Raw genomic sequence first — 20,523 nt, forward strand, 5'->3', positions numbered from 1 at the left:
ACTTACGTTACGGTGTCTACTCCGCAGAAATCCAGTAAGCTTGAGTGCCGGCGCGGGAGACTTCGCCTGGCAAGAGCCCACTTATAGAAGAACCGGACCGCTTCACCAGAACAGATTTGAGCGGACCACCACCGGCCGTCCTCGGTGTCGCTCCTATCTGCCGGCGGGATGTAGTCAGTGAATGGAATATTCCCTTGAGAATGGTAGTTGTGCGATATCGAACGAGGCAATGGGGTAAACGGGACCGATGTTACTGAAGAAGAATCCACAGAGCTCGTTTCGATTTCCCAAGGAACGAGAGTAATCCCATGTCCTGAAAGATATGATGCCAAAACATCTCCTTCTGAACCGGGCTCACTTGAGACGAAGGGCTTGTCCTTTCCTCCAGTAACGACCTCGTATAGCCATCTTACTTGCTCGCGTGTCACGTTTCCTGCCATTATGAAAAGAAGCTAAGTAAGAAGGTATGATTGGGGATTAAAGAAGTAAATAGTTGAAGACTTGTGGTTGACTGTCGGTTGCGGGTGGTGGATGGTAGATGGGTGAAATGTGGGTGAAGGCAAAGGAAAGAAACAGAACGCAGGGCCACAATCAGGTGACGTGGATAATAATGACGACAAATCTCCCAAACTCTTTAGCTATGTTAAGATGGCAATTCAATTACTACCAAAGGTATGGTGAGTGAATATTCACTTTTCAGGGATCCTCCTCTTGCAGGACCCCATAGGTACTGAGATAGCTAATGATGGTGAAGTATCAACAAAGGCGAGGATTATCTCCCGGACCAGGGTATCAGTAATTCAGTATCACTGTATCAGACCCACTTAAAGTCGCCTCACGGTCACGGAAAGCTTGTTAGTCTTGTGGTTCCCTGATACCTGACGGATGCTAAGGTACGCATCCAGGACCCACTTGTATATAAAATCTCCGAGGATGTAGAACAAAAGTAAAGCAAAGCACTATGTTTAACTTGACTTGATGCCTAAAAACATAATATACCCAGGGCAATATTAGTATTATCATAAATGTCGAAAAGAGAGCTATCCAACGGTACTAATTTTGAGATCAGAGGGGAAGGTTTTATATATAGACACTGGGGTGAATTGTAGAGCCATCTCTCAGATGTAATTTCGCCAACAACAATATTGAATCTTGACCAAATCAAGTTTTACCAGCAGTGTGAAACAACAGGGTCATCTTACAAAAGGGCTGTAATTTAGGTACCTATTTTGGTTGTGAGTATCTACTACTGCTTTCTTGACTGATCATCGCCTCCCCAGTCATTTTTTGAGTCTAGATGGAATTTCCCGCCTTCCCGAGTTCGCTTTCTTCTCTGCCTAGCATAGTAAATCTATGTTCTCTTGTCATCCGGGTAAATCTCTTCGATCCCTTCACTGTGCTTGTGTAGTTGTAGATAGGAGTTCTTCCATTGGCCTGAGCAGAAGCAGAAATATGGATGTTTTTGATCTTCAAGTTCAGTGGGCCAATCACAAGCGGGTGCCTTCCGTTTGAAGGGTACCTACCCGGCCTCAATAACAAAGCTGGGGAGTGAATGTTGTAGAAGTACTACTGTGTATATGCCTACAAAAGAGAGACTAACATAAAATGCATCTGCTTGGGATGGGAGATGGGGGTGGGGGCTGGTTCTTGAGATATCGACTCCCCCTCCTCTTTTGTTCTTTGCTTCTCTTCCTAGCCGGCATCAGCCATCACCCATCCCATCTTTACCTTCAAGGCACCTTCCAAAATGGCTAATGACGCCTTGCCTGAGACAGAAAGAGAGTGGAGACAATCCGCAGGGAGACACAACGTGAAGAACCAATCCCTGCATATGAATGTAAAATTGCATTCAGCATCCCAAGTCACCTACAAGCAGTATCTCCTGTTCAGAACCGACCTCCCCTCCATTGTTCCCCCACGGCAGCTCAATTTCCAGAGCCTTGGCATAGCACCTCTGATGGCGCAAGCAAATCTGCTCCTGAGTGATGTCAGGTTTAGTGACTATATCTTAGATGTCACCACCAGGCAGACGCAGCCGGTTTGGAATCCACCTTGGGGAGGAAACGAAGGACTGTTCAGGGTTCCAGCTATTCAGCAACAGCAAGTGATTCGACACGAGGCTCAGAACAGTTCTGTTCGGAGTGCTGCCGAAGCCAGTGTCAACACTTCTATCGTTTCCTTTTTGCAAGCCATTGCGGATCTGGTTCCTCAGTCTGGACGCCAATGGACGGCTGATAGATCCAAGCTGACGGCAGACTTCAGCACACGGAGACGCAAAAGGCAATTCGTCACATATACCGATGGCCAGCTGGAGGATACCTTCAGTCGTCGGATTTTGGCACTCATCAAGTGTAAACGATCGCGGCGGGAGGACCATTCCCCGGCGGTTGATATGCAGGAGGTCGCGCAGATGGTGGCATGGGTGAAGCAGCACCTCGGCGGACCAGGAAATGATATGCGAGTCCTTGTGTCGCAGGACGGAACTGATGTTTATATCTCAGTCTTTCAGTACGACCAGGGTTGGTTACGGTATCTCAATGGAGGTCCCGGGAGTATCGCGCATGCTGGATTTGCCTACATGCACAGGTATGGCCCCTGGAACATCCAGGAAGCAATAGAGATGGAGCATTTTGCTCGAATAATCGTCGCCCTGCTACTTCTGTAGCCCCCTTGAGACAAATGGGAATGCCGAAAGTAAGCACCTCTGCCATCCACCTCTCCATAGCCAAACTAATCCACATCTGCGTCACAGGATGATCCTCACCTGCCTAGGCGGTATAATACCAATCGAAATCTATGCCGTAGTCATGCAGCGCGAATTTCAAAACATAAATAACTGCGTTGGGAAGGGCTCCGCCATACTGGGTATCTACTTGTTTGTCATAACTCATTATACGTCCTTTTCCTCCCCTGCCTAAACCCCGTGGTGCATCCCATGCCAATCACCGATATGGAATGAAAGGAGAGAACCTTACTGACCAATCCATTTGACGAGATCTCAGTATGACTCGCATGTACAACTAGTATAGTGTCTAGTAGACAAGCAAATATGGGATTAAGGACTCGTCCTCTTGGCTTGAAGAAATGTGAAATGAGGGACGTCCAGCATCCTGTATTATTTGACACTTTGTGCTTCCAGAGCGATTCAAGTATTCTGAATACTCTATACTTGAAAGATAGTGGCTTGCAAGATTGGCACCATGCCTTGATACAAATTCTCCCACCAGGGCGCCCTTTTCGTGCTGGGGTGTAATATGAGCATTCTGTCTTGCCAATGGTCACTAGCACATCTCACTAAACTATCTCTGCTAGTCATAAGTAGATTTTGATTGCTTCAAATCAAGCACATACGACCATAGGGTGTGGAAAACAGGGCTTCCCGTCCGCTCAGCCGTACTTAAGCCACACGCCGGCCGGTTAGTAGTTGGGTGGGTGACCACCAGCGAATCCCGGCTGTTGTATGTTTTTGCCTTTTTTTTTTGTCTCTTATATCTCTGATCTGAGCATGGAATTGTTCACTCTGTTGCCCTGCTAACTCTTGTTTTGTTGATAGATGCTATTTATATAGTCATGATAGTCTCCCACAAAGACCGCCTCAATTACACGGTCTTACTGTCATTTCTCAAAACCTAGATACCTAGGAAGCCATGCCAAGACATAACTCGCAAACCACGAGCCGCATTCTTGAATTCTGAACAAGCCGACGACAGTTATGTTGCTTTCTTCAGAAATGACACGGTTTTTGTTTCCCTGGGCCATCGGGGGATCAGAGATATTCGTGTCTCGGAGGAGGATGCAACAGGGTAAGGCTGGGATGGGACAGTGTGTAAGTAGTCTATCCCATGCGCTACTTGCGCTACTAATGGGTCTGGTTCGCGAGTTGCGGTAGTGACCATCTTTTGGCCTGCCTTGTAGTTTGACAGTGGTTCCCTTTTCGTTTGACAAGGATCTGGTTGGATATGTTTAGCGTTCTCCCAACGATCGCGACCTCCACGGATGCAACCAGCATTTGATTTCCATTTGATTTCCATTTGATTTCCATTTGATTTCCATTTGATTTCCCTCACCTCAGTCCTCCGTACACGCTGCACGGCGGCCCCTTAGGCGGTAATGGCCTTGGGATCATAAGCATTAGTAAAGTCTTGGAATGTCTTCCATCATTTACTCACGTTCACCTTCAAGTAGCAGAGCTCGCATTTTCGTGCCACCAGACCTCGAGTGTGGTGTCTGGCCGGACTTGTCGGAAGCCCAAATGTTTGCGCCCCAGTCAACCAATACGCGGACCACCGGCTCGTGCCGATTCTCAACCGCCCAAGCTAGTGGTGTAAGGCCAAACTTATCCCTGGATTCGATATCTGCACCTACGTCGAGCAAAAATACCACGAGCGCCTCATGCCCGTTTCTTGCAGCCCACCATACTGGTGTCTCCCCGTAAACAGTTCTCGCGTGGATATCAGCACCCTGGTCAACCAACAGCTGGGCGATCTTGATATGTCCTTCCCGTGCGGCACACAGAAATGCTGTATAACCAAGGGAATCGTTGGCGTCGATATCCGCGCCAGTTCTGAGAAGCAACTTGGCCGCGGATGGATGACCAAGCTTTGCAGCCCATAGGAGGGACCGATTTGACTGATTCGTGGATTGCGGGTCTTTGCTAGTTTCGGCCAGCATCTTAAGTAGGGCGGCCGGGTCGGTGGATTGGACATCTTCACTTTTTCCAAGGAGCAGCTCCAGTAAGAGCTCTCGTCCATGCTCTGTGGACCATATCATAGCTCCCTGTCTGAAAAGATCTCCCCGATCGACAGCGGTGTCGCGCTCCATGAATAGCTGAGCTAGCCCCCCATAGCTTTTTTTGACAACCCACAGTAACGACGTCGGTATTGGTGGAGCCTCATCCTCGGCGTCTCCATCTTCGCCTAGGAGTAAATTGACCGTATTACCAGTTGGTGTTCGTGCGGCCCATGAGAGAATACTGTCGATGAACTTTTCCTTTCGCCCATGGTCTCCACTCCAGTCTAGCAGTAACTTGACCATTTCTTCGTGGCTATTCTCCACGGCCCAAAAAAATGCTGTTCTTTTGTACTTATCTTTGGAATCAATAACCGCACCTTTGGTGACCAGTGATCTAGTCAATTCCTCGTGCCTATTCCTTGCTGCCCACAGCAGAGGCGTCTGGCCCTCGGCATCTCGGACCTCCCGAATTGCCCCTCGCTGGAGAAGAATCTCCGCGGTCAAGGAGTGTCGATTCCGGACAGCCCACAATAACGGCGTTAATCCCTCAGAGTCGGTAGCGTTGAGGTTTGTCATGGGATTTGCAGCCAGCAAGCCTGTGATCGCATCATGTCCAGTCTGCGCCGCCCATAACAGCAATTTTTCCTTGCTTGTATCTTTACAATCAGGGTTAGCGCCTTTCTCAAGTAACAGCCCGACTGTGTGGAGATGGCCATTTGTGACGGCCCAGGATAACGGCGTTCGACCCTCGGCGTCCCTTGACTCTAGCTTCGCTCCCATGTTCGCGAGAAGGTCGACTACAGCATAATGGCCGTTACTAGCAGCCTGTGAGAGCGGCGTCAGTCGTGTTACATTACCTCTGGCCTCGAGGTTCGCTTGCTTCTCTGCCAGGATTTGCAGGACGTGCCCATGGCCACGACTGGCAGCCAGCCAGAGTGGTGTAACCTGGCTCTTGGACGGAAGATCCACTTTCGTGCTGCCTGAGCTTAGAAGGACGGCAACAACATTTCCATGCCCCTTACCGGCTGCATGGTGTAAAGCAGTATACCCCTCTTCGTCCTGCACGTTCAATTGGCATATGGGCAATAGGAGCCTTACGACATCGGCGAGCCCAAATTTTGATGCGACATGAAGCGCAGGAAGGTGCTCATCGATCAATGGGAGGTTACAGATCTCCCGTATGGGTCGGTCGGAAGTGAGCGCCATCTCCAACAGCGGGATGTGTCCTTCCTTGACGGCCCAGCCGAAGAGGCCATGTAGGCGCGAGAATTGTGAGCGACCACCGACTACCCAAGGGTGGAAATTCCATGTTTCATTGAAACATAACGAGAGGTGCTTGAATTTCTCCCAGACTGTAGATCGGGAAGTGATCTCCTTGGTTTGTGAGGTCCAGTGGGTGGCTGCATAGTCCAGGAATTTGTATTGTGAACGATCTGGAAGCGTAGCTGATCGGATCTGTCGAAATTGTAATTGTGTGCGACGTTTGGGATCTGCTTCCCATCCTCGGAATAATCTGGCCAACGGAGACGTCAATGCACCACCAGCGAGCAGCTTGGGATCCGGGACTTTTGCCACCACTGTCTCGTTGGCTGGCTTCGCCAGTTGGAGGTTGAAGTTGGAGAAGGACAGATACGCAACACAGAATTCTCCGCACTGAAGCTCGCCTTGCCTATCGGATTTCGGGTACCGTGGAATAAGGCTTGCCGAATCCTTCTGCAGGTACGTCTTGACGGAAGGATGCGCAAAGCGAACACAATAATCAGAAGGATCAACGGCCACAAGATTTGCACAGCACCCGATCACCACGTCTGCTTGGGGGATCCTTCCGGCGTCCCATACCACGTCCTGCAGATCAAAAGCTACAGCCTCTTTTAATTCGTCGATATAGAGTGGTCTCGCAGCAAAACTCACCCACTGGAGGACTCGCAACGCATAGGGATTGGTAAAGGTCATTCTTCGGACACAGCGACGGTATGTCTCCTCTAGATCTGTCGGAAGATCTTGCAACGCTGATCGGATTTGATTGTCCGTGAAACACTCTTGCCACAGGATCTCCAACTGCAGATAGACCCAAAGAAACCTGATTCATTAGCCTTCAGACGATATTGAGGAACCAGAGGAAGGCTTGCTTCATACATTCCTGATGATTCTTCCAGGAGGACCCGCTTGACCTGACCTCATCCAACAAGGCTAAATTGTCGGTGAGCTTCCGGCTCATCAATTTATCGGTGACACTCGTATCAATGTATGCGTGAAGATCCGGCATCACGTTGGATGTAGTTGAAATTTGATGAATGCCAGCCATGAACAGGGGGATGCCTGTGTAGCCAGGCAGTTGTTCTCGGCTGAAAACGAGTATTCGTGACTTGAGTGGGGATCTAGAACCGCAGAACAGGGAGCTGAAGAACTCAAACAGGTCTTTACTTTGGTCTGGGTTCAATGAATCGAGTCCGTCAATGATATACACCGTGTCTGGGATGAAGTGGAATAATTGGATGAAAACGTCCTTCAAATCATCAAAGTCGGGAACCACTCGCTTCCTCCCGAAAAAGCGGTTCAGTGCGTCTGCGACATCGTTGGGGCAGCATCTGTTCTTCGCACGGAGATACTCGCATAGTTGCTTGATCAGACTGGAGAGGATGTAGGGCCCGTTGAGCTTGTCCGGTCGGTCGCTCTCACAGTAGAAAAATACCGTGGAAGCAGAGTGTTCCGACGATTGATATTTGGCTGCATCGATGGCCGCCGTCCTATGGCACGATTAGCCTATTTACCACAAGGACAAAGAGCGAAGGGATGCTGACGCTATCATCGTTTTACCAGAGCCAACTAAACAAGAGTGATGATTAGTGTTGATCGTTGTCAAGGAGCTCCCAGGGGCACGGTTACTTTTCCTGGAGCACCACAGTCTCGAGAATTTCTTCTCCACCAGCCATGCCTTGAAGTCAGTATGATCCAAGAACCACTGCGCTGTCCCCATGACTCGTTTGTGAGCAAGCCTACGGTGAACCTTTTCATGTTTGTAGTCTGAAATGCGCCTGAATAATGTCTCGTCGAGGTCACCTGCAATGAATGAGTATCGGTGACATGCAGAAAGTACAAGATCCTGGCCACTCACCATTTGGCCAAGTCAACTAACTTGATGAACCTCGCGGTTTAGACAGGGCCTTGCTGCTATGAACGACTGGCATTTTTTTAATCAGAATCGACAAGTTTTCAGTCTGTTGTGCATAGCTCATACCGTCGGTGACTGGCAGAGCCGAAGGTGTATCTGCAACGTGAACGGAATGGACCATTGAGAGAAGCTCCTTTGCGTATCCTGCTGCCGTCGCAGCTGCATACTCTTGCCATTGTTTATTCTTATGAGAATCGGCATAGTCACAGATGCCTCGAATTACTAGGCATGGGAATGTGTCCACCAGACTGGCCGCCTCTATTTCAAAGCACAGGATCCCAAGTTCCCGGGCTAGCCGATCTCTGGTCTGCGCATTCTTGATGACCTGGTTGCTGGATGTGATTAGACCGTAGTGGATAACAGGGCCGTTTCCATCCCTTGGTGCTCGGGTAACTAGCCGGTGTCTATCACAGCCATCGCAGGCTGTCGCAGGATCTGTATGATCATACTGGGCCTCAAACAACAAATCTTCTCTGCGGCTGTTATACGTGAACTTCTCCCTCATACGCGGATGGCGTTCCGCCAGGTCTGCGATTAGATCAGGAATACGACTCTTATTCGCGATGTGTGCTGACTGTAGCGCCGTCACGGCTGTCAGGAGCATTGTTGGAGGCTTGTTCAAAACACCTGTCCGTTCCAAGTGGCTGTCACTCACGGCCTTGCCATAGTCGTATTGGATCACTCCCCCGGAATCCCGCGTTGGTTTGCTGACTATGACATCGCCGAGCTGAATATCATGGTTCGCATTCGGGACTCCCCCTGCAATACCCACCATCAGTCTGAACCGAATGCCCTTGAATGTGAGCCGCATTTGAGACGCTACGTTGGCTGCAGAAGTCGTCCCGTAAACCCCAGCTGGAAGGCACGCGATAATGACATTATGGGCGCCCACCCTCCCTGCGACGTAAGTATTGTCGTCGCCGGGGACGGTGCGTAAGTCAGGATGTTTCTCATCCAGCATTGCCTCGGCGGCTGCCATTTCTATGGCAAGGGCGCAGATCCATGCCACTGTATAATTGTGCGGCTTGAGTAACGGTGTTGGTATGGCGGCCATTTGTGTCTGCAACATGCATTGTTCAATTGTATGTCTCGAATTCTGGGTATGATGGAACAATCCCAGACTAGGAAGTCTGTAGGACGTCGTTGGCCCGGCTGAACAGATGGAGGCTCCTCAGCCTCGCCCCGCTCGGTTCGAGCGTGAGTAGAGTTACTAATTGACGCCACATCCCTGCCGCGCGTGGTGGAAAAGACCAATCATCGCACTCGACGATGGATGACATTCCTGTCAATGGAGTTCTTGCAGGAACATAGCATGTGGCAGACACAGCTTCCCACCTATTCTTCATCACTAACTGCCAGTGTAACAAGCCACTCCTCCCTGCGTGCCTAAAATTGGGCAGGTCTAAACTCGCTAGCGGCAAGTTTTCGCGTTTCTTCCATACTGTCCCATATCGACTCCCCTTCCTGTGGCTGATTGGCTGCTGCAGAATCTGGCGTCCATCTGTACTGCAGATAATTATCTCTTAGTGTTCTCTTCTTCTGATAGCTTTTCAGCGAGCTATGGAAGAATTGCTTATATCCTTCATCCGGATCATCCCCATGCCCTAATACCTCCGAATCCTGCTCAAATATGCTCTTCTGATCCAAGGGGATATTCTCTAAAGATAAGAAAGCTCGCGGCCATGCATAGGGAGGGTTCTCTAATACTGCCATCGGTAGGCAGGAGAATTCCCCAGTCTGACTCCTTGAAATGCTCACATTCTCTGATATTCTCTATATATATATCAGCCTTACTCCTGTTCTGATTCCACTATCATCAAGGTAATACATACGGTTATCTATCTCATATAACAACTCAGTTCCGTACAACAAACCTCGGGTTAAAACCAGGATATTACTGCCTATTCATATATCATCGCATTTGCCGTATCCCGCGCAAATTCCCATTCATTAGTAAGATCCTCATCCTGCTCTTTATCAGTCTCAAGGGCTTCAATTTCGCCCTTTACCTGGGTTGATAACATAGCGGGAGGGCCTCAACATGAAGTTGTGTATCCTTATCAGTGACGTATGGGATTCGATACGCTAGGTCGATGGTAAAATCGTTAAACCGTTTCTACTCCCAGCAACATGGTTGGTCGAGTTCAGAGGTGACTGTCTTTATCCTTTGTTCGACAAATGCTCACCTGGCTCCCGGAGAAGCGGAAGACAGCTCGCGAACTGATGGATCATCCGTTTCTCAAACTTGGGGGTTGATCAACAGCCCAATTACTTTGGGAAATGAAGCAGACCCTAGGCAGTATCCTCTAGTTGGAAACGATGAGATATAGGTGAGCCCTCCATCACCTCAAGACCCACTCATCCCCAGTACAGGGTGTCCTATGGTAGAGGTCCTCGGGGATACTGCTTGCAGACCTGGCCCACTGGGACTCTTTTCTATCGAGACGCTCAATTTCCTCTTGCATGCTCCTCTGTCTGCTTAACTGCCTTCCCTGATCTCCTCTGTCAGCGCTCCGCGTGACCGTTACGCCCACGTCCTGTACACAAGCCTCTAGATTTCCCAGCCATGCACATACGAGGAAAACTTTCTAAAAAGACGGAAAAAGACAAAAAAAACATACAACAGCCGGGATTCGCTGGTGGTCACCCACCCAACTACTAACCGGCCGGCGTGTGGCTTAAGTACGGCTGAGCGGACGGGAAGCCCTGTTTTCCACACCCTGTGGTCGTATGTGCTTGAACCATGGGATCCGCCGGTGAAAAGTGTCAGGCGTGTATCATGTGTTAAGGTTCGAAGGCAATAATGGCCTAGCCATAGAAATGTATAGTAGATGCAGTGCAGAATTGGAATGTAGGTCTGATCATGAGTATAAGGAGTTAAGAAGAGCTCAGAGGCATGACAAAGATGAAGGATACTCCCGACGGAAACATGCTGAATCACCGGCCTGGCGTCTGGTGTCATGATATATACCTGTCAGATACATGCAACAAAGGGGTTACTGATTTCGTGCCTAAGGTGTTCCGCGGCAGGGAAATCTTTTAGTAAGACATTCATTCTTTCAAATGGTCACCCCTAAACAGCTTCATTATGCTCTAGAAATGGGTGGTATTCTGAGGTATGATCATAACGAAAGACACAGGAAAAATGAAGTTGAATTGTGAGAGGAATACAACGAGCAGACGCGAATGTGGTATCTTCTTAACTGATCGATTTTTGACAACATAGGCTTGGCCGGTTTGGGCAGAGGAAACTATGAGCTAAGAGGGATGAACGTACCATAGACCTACCAGCAAGGTGTAAAATGTGGTTAGCGCAGAGATCAGATGTTTATAGAGATCGTCGTTGTTGGAGGTCATGGTGACTTCGACACCTTCAAGCATGGAGGAGAGGAGAAATGAGACAGAGAAGAAAAAGAATGGCGTTGAAATTCTCGGGTTTACTGGTACAGGACCTCGCCAGAGCATCTGGTGATATTGTCAGCCACTCTGCGCCAATTACCCCGTGTAAATGTAGTAAACACACATATATGGTCTGGGTCTGCCAATATATTCTATTCTAGTATAGTGTAATCTAGAATTTAAAGAAATGAATATCCTAGGTGTCGATGTAACCAGTTCAATAGCCATTTGAAATCAGCCCAACAACTCGGGAGCATAGTATCATATAGCCGCAAAAGCCGAATCTCTGAACTGTGGAATAGCCCAGTTCATTGATAAACCGTGAGCCTTTTCCCGTGTCCAAGAGACAAAACTTTCCATCTATAATGTACTTCCGGACCTCCGGTATTGTTATGTCTGCTGCGTTGGGTAGCAGTGGGTCCACCATGTAAGGGCCAATTTTATTTCAGTTATCTAATAGAAGCCAATATAAAAGTGGAATCTGCATTGCTGACATGAAACTAACCACAATTGTCATAGCAGGCATTTCATACTTCGAGAGCAAGTTGCATCAGGTCAGGGCCGCTGGAAGATATAAAGCAGCAAAAGCTTGCTCTGGTTTTGCTTTCTTCCTTTCAAATTAACATCATCTCAATGCTTCTCAAGCATCAACCGCTGTATCTCGGGAACAACATGTTTTCCCAGCAGATCCTGCCCTCTGAGACCATCATCCACCGATATGGTAGCTCCTTTGCCGGCAAGACAAGTATGAGACCCTGTTGTGTACCCATCCATATAATCTTCTAACAACCCTCAGTCCTGATAACCGGCGTATCCGGCAACTCCATTGCTGGCGAACTCGCCATCCAACTAAGCGCCGCAGCCCCCCATCTCCTCATCCTCAGCGCTCGAGCCGAGGAAAGAGTCACCCCCGTCATCGAGAAAATCAAATCCACAGCCCCCAATGTCAATACCCGATTCCTCAAAATGGATCTCGGAGACATGAGCAATACCAGAACGGCGGTTGAGACCCTGCATGATATCCCGAAGATCGACCATCTCGCTTGTGTGGCGGGTGTCATGGTTCCTCCGTATGGAACTACCAAGGATGGGTTCGAGACGCAGTTCGGGGTGAACTATCTCGCAAACTTTCTGTTGGTTAAGTTGCTTCTTCCCAAAGTGAAGGCTGCTGGGGCTGGATCGTCCATCACTATTGTTGCAAGTAGTTCAGCCAGGGGTGGGAAGGTCCATTTTGAGGATGTTGGATTTAGTGTGCCTCTCTCCGCTGTTCGCTTTATGCTGCTGGTCTAATTATCCCTGATAGGAAGGCAAAACGTATAATCCTCTGGTGGCATATAGCCAATCCAACGCTGCCCGGGTCTTGTTTGTGAATGCGCTGGCAGAGAAATTGGGAGATCAGGGAATTCGGGTATTTAGTATTGATCCTGGTGGTATGTGATCATCTACAGTCGGCGCATACCTGGGAACTGACCTGCAGCTAGCTGCCCAGTCCGGTCTGCAACGCCATTTCACGCCAGAATTCCAAGAAATGGTTGCGGGGCTTAGGGCTTCTGGAGGTAGGTTTTGGGCCCTTGACATCTTGGGGTTTGAACAGCATTGACGTCATCAAACAGGCTTGGTCGACCTCGATGGTAGGCCCATTGAGATTCCGCCATTCACCACGAAGTCTGAAGCCGCGGCGACTATTATCACGGGCATGATTGACCCTACGATCCAAGGTTCGCAGACTGTCCCATTGTATTACCTTACTGAATACTTACATCGCTAGGACATAATGGGGCCTTCCTCCATAACAACGCCGTTGCCAACGACGAGTTGAATAGCCACACTCGCAATCGCGACAATCAGGTGAAGCTGTGGGAACTTAGTGAGCAGATGATACACGAGACATTTGCTGTTTAAGGATCGTCTGTTGTACCGTGTAGGAAAGTGTGCTTCATTGTATGAAGACGTTGCTCGCATCATAGCAGCTCAATCGGAAATGACAAGGTCTCCTCTCCCCGCTGCAACCTCCAGTAATTTGTAGACCAAATCACCTCAGGACATTCCCTCCATAACCACCTCCATTTCCGAAACATTCTTTCGGATATCTCATACCCAGACGGATCCCACGCTTCACCCCAGATCAACAGTCCTGTCGGTTGGGTACAATCACTGGAACCTTTGAAGAGGTCATCGCAAAGTTCATCCTCCGAGTAGAGATGCAGGTTGCGCAGAAGAGCGTCCCGGACTGAGGAAATGGCACATAGGTCGATCCAGGGATGATGGATGATGGATTTCTGTAGATACGTTGGTTGTAAACTGGGTGGTAGATTTGCTGTTACTGGTCCACAGGTATTGAACGGGGAGATGATATCTCCTGCTAAGAGTGGCATGGTTAGACCCATTGTAGTGGCGTTGGTGCACATGGCGCGGATAATGTTCCATTGGGTAACTGGGAGTAGTAATTCTGAGGAGAGTGCGCGGGTGATGATGCCTCTGTTGACGCGGTCATGTAATAGATCCAAAATTCTCTGGCGGGTTTCTAAGCTAAGGTAGCAGAAATGAAGTGTAGCTGCGTCATTCTCTCCCTGGTTGGGATTGTGATTTGGTCTTAGGGATGTCGCTGTTTCCTGCGACGGGGCGACGTAAACCGTCCACTTTCGAGTCCAAGCCTCGGAACCGCGGGAAGGTAGTATAGCTTTCCTCCTGCCTAGCTAGTTTATAAGACATCTGGCCTTCTTTGTTTCCATCCTCGGTGTTACTTACGGCTGGCACGCTGGTTGAGGCGGTTCTGGATCTTTCTCCGCTCTTTGGGGTCATCCATTTTCGTGTGTATCACCACGGCGCTCCAGATGGTCGGTTGGGGATCTGATGGTTGGGGTTCAGAGGAATGAGGTCGATTTAATGATTAATGGAAAAAGATCGAGTAAACGGTGGATTTAGTCGAAGAGAATTGGAGACCGTGGAGGACGGACTTAGGTGCTTAATCCCGAGACTCTGCAGCCCTGCTACAGTAAAACTACAAGCCTCTGTTCGACCACATTGCGTATTCCACAAGCTTCGGACATCGTCATTTCTGGCCGTCACTCATATTTCCTGAATCCAGAACAAGTGAGAAGCATTGGCAAGACGTCAACTGTGCTCAGACTGCTATGTCACCCGCTATGAGATGATGCAAACGACTTCCTACTCCATTTATGACGAGACTTACCAGTCTGACCTGGAGTTCATGTATTCGAAATGCGGGCTCAGCGGGACCACGAATATCCTCCCACCGCTGCAAGAGCCCCAGACCCATACAAGAACAACCTCACATTCTGCATCTCCGAACCGACGTATACGGCGGTTTCTGGGGATACCCGTGATTCGATCTCGCTGAAGTACAGTGTGTCACCTGCCTCGCTGTACATGGGCGACCCAATCTCCATGACTGCCGCAACATCCCCACCGGCATGGAACTTTACATCCCGCTCTCTTGCAATCCCACCTATACTCTTAAAGACAACGACACATGTATTTTTGTCGAAGCCTCCCTCGGCTTACCATACTCAACCGGTGCTACCCTTCACAAATTCAACCCATGGCTACTGAACGACTGTTCCAATCTTCATGTGGCCAGTAACCAGGTTTATGGGCATGTTCTCTGTGGTGCTCCACAAGGGGGCGCTGCAACCGGTGCTGCTCCTCCGCCCGGCGTGACCTCTCTGCCACAGACGGGCAGCTACACTGAAACCGCACCTCCTACCAACGCCACGGTGGCCAAGAGCACGACGTTCAGAGGGGGCAAATGGTACGTAGTGACAGCTACAGAGGATGTCAGTTGTACGATGCTTTGTATGCAAGGACCGGTCACCGGCAGACCTTTCTGAGGGCTAACCCTTCCTTGGCTGCAGGAGACTGTGATGGTCTCTTGGTGGCGAGGGATGCGTATTCGATGCTGCCAACGGGAATAGCACCGCCAGCAGCACAGGTATGGAAACGACATAATTTGTCAATTTAGAGGAAGATAATGTAAGGGTACAGTGATTCTATCCTATACAGAATCCCATAAAGGTACACTACCACCCATAGACCAGTAGGAAGTTAGGAACGTAGCCAGGTGCCTGCTATTTTTAATAATACTAATATTAGATCAACACAGTAACAATAAGAACCAAGATTTATGGATCTCTGTCTCGTGTAGTCAGCAAATCGCTTAATATCTGATGGAGATGGTAGAGGAATTGATATATACCCTTTCTCAGCACTCATACTGAGTATTAAGAAAAAAGAACATTTATATAGCCTTAAGTGCCCAGAGTTCCCTGTTCACACTAGTGCAACTAGCCAAGAATTAAGTCGCTAGGTAACCTATTTATATTTGCTTGGCAAAATAAGTTGATGTAACCTTGTAAGCGAGTCGTGCTTGTAAGCTTGGGTAGTAGTCTGCCTCCTCCAACAAACCTCTCACTCCAGACAACACCTTTCGCAGCCCCAAAGCAAACCAATGCCTTTCATCTCCTAAACGGATTTTGTATGACTGAGATATCCGGGCTATTTCGTGCTCCGATCTCATGACATAACCTCTACCACCGTCAACTACCTTGGATCCGTGTCTTGCATTCAATTTATCCAATCTGCAAACATGGGGGAGATCTCTCCCCGGCCCTCCTCGCCTGACTCATTCAATGACTTCTTCCACCATAAATCATGGCCAGAACCATGGACCTCTCCGGACTTTCCTGCAGACGAGCCCTGGCAAGAGCGAGACCGCCGCTTTCAGAGCTATCCATGGTGGAATGCTGACATGACGGCGAGGTTCTTCGCGGAGTATTATGAGTGGATGTGGCCATGGGGCTATTTCATCTACCGGACTTGTTATGAGACTGTCTCCGAAGCCGATTGGAAGGAAGCGATGCGAAAGCTCGATGCCTGTGTTCATTGCTTCCTCCGATACCGCCGGACATTCAGCCATCCAGAACCCATCCGGCTTATTTGTGAGGGTTACAGGAATGTAGTCATCGAGGATCGAGAGCTTGAGGGTGCTTCTGTCCACCAGGTCCGGCGCCTGTTTGACGATTGGATGACTCGCCATGACCAGGACGGCACTCCACGGTCGGAGTTTTGTCTGATGATTGATGATAAGGCCCTCCGGTCCATCCACAATACCCCGGAACCCTCCGAGGATGGTAGCTTCTTGTTTGGATTAGACGCCGGCTACGTGATTCTTATTGATCGGAGGTTTCAGGAAGGCGGAATAAGGAGTCCCGACTATGAAAATTATCAAGGATTTTTACGTCTGGACATCACCGGACTGTGGACTTTCATGAATCACGATTGGAATCATGACTTCTGGAGAAAAATGCCCCATATACCGCGTCCCGGCCTGATCCCATGCACTGATGGGTCCTGGCAACATGTAGAGGACGAAGATGGGACGGTGGTGGCGGCGAGTGCATTTTCGAGAAGGTTCGAAGTAATTGGGAAGAAGCCTCGGGCGATATCTTAAGAGCCTTATCTAGATATCTTGTCTCTATGCTTCGCCCAATTCAACTGGAATTTGTTGAATCTATTGCGATGTTCTCTAGGATCAGGGCCCAGTCGACCAATCAGACATTCGATATACAAATTCCAGACCAGATCACTATTTATCTATATCAGGGGCCAGTGAAAGTCACTGGATATCTGGTAAAGAAAGTTAGGTGAACAAATACAATTCAAAGTGTATGTGCTACAGTTGATAGTGAGTCTTGGTGTCCCGAGAGGTTTTTAGAGATCTTCAACCCAGTTATATCAAGAAAGAGTTGAGCGTCGGCATATCTTTTGAATATTAATCTGTCTAGCTGTGTCACAATTGAAAATTGCTTCGATGATAATAGTTCCTCTATTCGCAGCATATAGAATCTTGGTCAAGGGCCACACCACGACCCAGAATCCATCTCATCGAGAGGGCAAGTAGGTCACAGAGGGAAAATTGTTATTTAATAAGACAATAATTTGCTATCTCGCAGAGAACAAGATGATAACATTGCAAGCATACTAACATCCCTTCCAGGCTCATAATGTCATTTTATCCGCAATCATGAAACATTCAGCACGAAGCACAGGCGATAGTTTGCCAGAAAGTCGCATACCAAACATATCTAAGTACATCATGCGGTCAATAATAGAATATATGTTTATTACTCTTGATAATAGCTTTAATAACATAACTAATAGTGTGACACTGGTTCGCAAGATTACAAAGTCCTCACTGCCCCTTCTTATTGGAGATAATATGCACAGTGTAGATGCCAGAATGGTTATCTTTAGGATATTCTAGATAGCATTGGATTGATGCTTGTATTAGCAACTTCCTTCTAAATTACTACTTGAATACTTTTAGCATTCTTGTTAAAGGCAGCAAAGTCCCTCTTAATGGAGTAGCAGCTGTGTGACAACCTCCACCATCTCACTGATAGAGTCTTGCGCAAGTAGTTTCTCCAAGAATTCCAAGTTAATATAAATCTCATCAGACTGCAAGATAACCCTAATCAAACATTTCCCTTGCGCGTATCAACAGCCATCTTCCTTCCAACAGACCATGTCGGCGAAGATCTGCTTCCTACTAGCCCTGTTGGCTAGAATTCATTTCTTCTCTCTTGTATTGGCGGCATCCACCACCTCATACGACTACATCATCGTGGGAGGTGGAGCATGTGGCCTAGTCATGGCAAACAGGTTATCGGAAGACATCCATCTTTCAGTTTTGGTCATTGAAAAAGGCGGTTCCGTCCTCCAAAATCCCCTGGTCTATAATACAAGCGTGTATGGTGCTGCCTTCGGGTCAGCAATCGATTATGCCTACCAGTCTGCCCAGCAGACGTACATGGGCAATAAGGTTGAGACGCTGAGGGCAGGCAAAGCTCTAGGTGGGACTACCACTATCAATGGCATGTCATATACTCGCGCCGAGGAGATACAGATTGATGCCTGGCAGTGGATCGGTAATCAGGGCTGGACCTGGCAGATCCTCGGTCCTTATTACAAGAAGGGCAAGAACTTCCAGATACCTACCCCGGCCCAGTACAGCGCTGGTGCTAATTACAACGCATTGTACCATGGAAAGTCTGGCCCACTGCTTGTGGGAGGGACCTGGGATATGCAAAACAGTACCGTGCACACTGAGCTGAGGAGCACATACGAGCACCTAGGTATTCCATATCTTCCAGATGTCAACGGAGGCAAGATGCATGGCTACTCCATGTTTTCTCGGACTGTGAACCGTGCTGGAAACGTCCGTGAGGATGCGGCTCGCGCCTACAATTACCCCTTCGCATCCAGACCTAACCTCTCGGTCATGCTCAACACCACTGGAAACCGCATTCTTTGGGCCAATCAGACCGGCACTTTAGGACCCGCTGTTGCCAGCGGTGTTGAGGTCACCCTCAGCGACGGCACTATAGAAACCATTATGGCCAACAAGGAGGTCATCCTGTCTGCTGGTTCACTGACCTCCCCTGCCATTCTGGAGCGATTTGGTGTTGGTAACCCAGAGGTCCTTGCTCAACATAGCATCCCTCTCGTCGTCAACCTGACCACAGTCGGCGAGAATCTTCAGGACCAGATCAACACCGAGTTCATCTACACCAGCAACATTTCCTAGACCGGCCAGGGAACCTATCTCGGCCACCCACACGCCTATGACATCTTCGGAAACAATAAGACCAATGTCGCCAACGATGTCAAGAACAGCCTTGCAAACTACGCTGCCAAGGTTTCTGCCGCCAGCAATGGCACCATGAGCGCTGCCAACATGCTCTCCCTCTTCAAGATCCAGTACGACATCATTTTCGAGAACCCTACCCCTATCGCCGAGGTGCTCGTTACCCCCAAGGGCACCAACTTCTACATCGAGTACTGGGGCTTGCTTCCCTCTGCGCGTGGTAACGTCCACATCGCGTCTACCGACCCCATGCAGCAGCCCACCATCAACCCAAACTACATGATGCTAGGATGGGACATGCAGCAGCAGATCGGCTCAGGCAAAGTCATCCGCAAGCTTTTCAACACCGCTCCCATGAGCGAACACACCACTGGGGAATCGACACCGGGATACACCACTCTTCCCACTGGCGCCACCGACGCCCAGTGGGCTTCCTGGATCAACTCTGCATGTAAGTCCTCCATTCCTGCTATGAACTATGTATAATGCACATGCTAATTTCTACTCTAGCTCGCGCCAACTTCCATCTCGTCGGTACCGCAGCCATGATGCCTCGGGACATGGGAGGTGTCGTGGATACCAAGCTTATGGTCTATGGTACTGCTAATGTCCGTGTTGTCGATGCTTCCGTTTTCCCGTTCCAGGTTTGCGGTCACTTGATGAGTACCCTGTACGCTGTTGCGGAGCGGGCTGCAGATACTATAAAGGCTGAGAAATACGGTGCATTATTTGTGCAAACCGGCCAAGGGTATGTCTAAGAATGCTAGCTTGAGATGTGGTTTCGAGATGAAAATGAGTTCAGATGGAGGATCTTGTCATTTGTTTGTAACTCACTAGATAATTGTCCTTTTTATGGTTTTTCGTTCGCATGTAAGTGATCATCAATGGAAACAAACCGCATGTGCTTCCATGTACATCTTCTAATCATAAGCAAGGAAAGTTCCAGCGCCGACTTGTGTTTCTCTCGAAGTATCAAGTCCATCTGTGCCTCCTAATGCAGTAAGCAGACAATTTGGGAGCATAAAGCCTGGCCCTACGACCTGAGTGCAGAAAGACGTTCCTGCTGTATGGGCAGTTTGTGCTTGTCCACCCGACTAGTCTCAGAATTTCCCAGCTAGGCCGGGGTCAAAGCTCTCCTGCATACTGTCTATGAGCGTTCTTCTCTTGCCTTTTCCAGACCGTGAAGGCTGCACTCTTGCGGGGTCATCCCTGGGTAGATCTGTCTCGCGAGACGTCAGCAATGCGTTTGAACATAAAAGAGCCTTCAAATCTAACGGCATACCAAGGGTATCCCGAATGTCTCGGGCCAGAAGGCCGATTCGTCGTTGTTAATGAGGGCTATGAGGAAAAGGAAGCACTGTCAAACAAATGGCTTGGTGATGGTTGCGATTTGGTAGTGAGGAATGGTTCTGACACCCGGAAGGTCGTCGGGCTTGATCTCATTACGAACCACGAGGGAATTCCAACCATCGTGAGATCTGGTCCTATCGCAGCGTATACTTGGATTCGCTCGGATGAGTTGTGTGACGGTTTGGAAAGACAGGCAATGCGGTAG

General features: G+C 49.0%; 7 protein-coding genes and 2 non-coding genes across 9 annotated transcripts; 6 read left to right on the forward strand and 3 right to left on the reverse strand.

Annotated features, from left to right (window-relative positions):
• Positions 1-1,747: 1,747 nt before the first annotated feature.
• Aud_002730 (uncharacterized protein) lies at positions 1,748-2,665 on the forward strand (the record flags this gene model as incomplete). Its single annotated transcript, XM_043287691.1, has 1 exon — positions 1,748-2,665. The coding sequence occupies one exon, from the start codon at positions 1,748-1,750 to the stop codon at positions 2,663-2,665; it is 918 nt and encodes a 305-aa protein (XP_043143626.1).
• Positions 2,666-3,345: 680 nt separating this feature from the next.
• Positions 3,346-3,465, forward strand: Aud_r0009. The gene has a single exon (XR_006253259.1). It is a non-coding gene; the product is annotated as a 5S ribosomal RNA (ribosomal RNA).
• A 696-nt stretch (positions 3,466-4,161) lies between these two features.
• Positions 4,162-8,957, reverse strand: Aud_002731 (uncharacterized protein; the record flags this gene model as incomplete). The annotated part of the gene is made up of 6 exons (XM_043287692.1): positions 4,162-6,789; positions 6,833-7,478; positions 7,533-7,557; positions 7,618-7,791; positions 7,868-7,912; positions 7,970-8,957. 6 exons carry the CDS (start codon positions 8,955-8,957, stop codon positions 4,162-4,164), a joined length of 4,506 nt encoding a protein of 1,501 aa, XP_043143627.1.
• Positions 8,958-10,517: 1,560 nt separating this feature from the next.
• Positions 10,518-10,637, reverse strand: Aud_r0010. The gene has a single exon (XR_006253260.1). It is a non-coding gene; the product is annotated as a 5S ribosomal RNA (ribosomal RNA).
• Positions 10,638-11,974: 1,337 nt separating this feature from the next.
• On the forward strand, positions 11,975-13,204 carry Aud_002732 (uncharacterized protein; the record flags this gene model as incomplete). The annotated part of the gene is made up of 6 exons (XM_043287693.1): positions 11,975-12,047; positions 12,099-12,568; positions 12,606-12,732; positions 12,784-12,858; positions 12,916-13,020; positions 13,071-13,204. 6 exons carry the CDS (start codon positions 11,975-11,977, stop codon positions 13,202-13,204), a joined length of 984 nt encoding a protein of 327 aa, XP_043143628.1.
• Positions 13,205-13,263: 59 nt separating this feature from the next.
• Aud_002733 (uncharacterized protein) lies at positions 13,264-14,108 on the reverse strand (the record flags this gene model as incomplete). Its single annotated transcript, XM_043287694.1, has 2 exons — positions 13,264-13,994; positions 14,051-14,108. The coding sequence occupies 2 exons, from the start codon at positions 14,106-14,108 to the stop codon at positions 13,264-13,266; spliced, it is 789 nt and encodes a 262-aa protein (XP_043143629.1).
• A 416-nt stretch (positions 14,109-14,524) lies between these two features.
• On the forward strand, positions 14,525-15,187 carry Aud_002734 (uncharacterized protein; the record flags this gene model as incomplete). Its single annotated transcript, XM_043287695.1, has 3 exons — positions 14,525-14,839; positions 14,911-15,074; positions 15,178-15,187. The coding sequence occupies 3 exons, from the start codon at positions 14,525-14,527 to the stop codon at positions 15,185-15,187; spliced, it is 489 nt and encodes a 162-aa protein (XP_043143630.1).
• A 721-nt stretch (positions 15,188-15,908) lies between these two features.
• Aud_002735 (uncharacterized protein) lies at positions 15,909-16,772 on the forward strand (the record flags this gene model as incomplete). Its single annotated transcript, XM_043287696.1, has 1 exon — positions 15,909-16,772. One exon carries the CDS (start codon positions 15,909-15,911, stop codon positions 16,770-16,772), a length of 864 nt encoding a protein of 287 aa, XP_043143631.1.
• Positions 16,773-17,846: 1,074 nt separating this feature from the next.
• Positions 17,847-19,726, forward strand: Aud_002736 (GMC family oxidoreductase; the record flags this gene model as incomplete). The annotated part of the gene is made up of 3 exons (XM_043287697.1): positions 17,847-18,845; positions 18,909-19,419; positions 19,479-19,726. The coding sequence occupies 3 exons, from the start codon at positions 17,847-17,849 to the stop codon at positions 19,724-19,726; spliced, it is 1,758 nt and encodes a 585-aa protein (XP_043143632.1).
• Positions 19,727-20,523: the final 797 nt, after the last annotated feature.

Source organism: Aspergillus udagawae (assembly GCF_001078395.1).
Source record: "Aspergillus udagawae IFM 46973 DNA, scaffold_2, whole genome shotgun sequence".
NCBI classification, from domain to species: Eukaryota; Fungi; Ascomycota; class Eurotiomycetes; order Eurotiales; family Aspergillaceae; genus Aspergillus; species Aspergillus udagawae.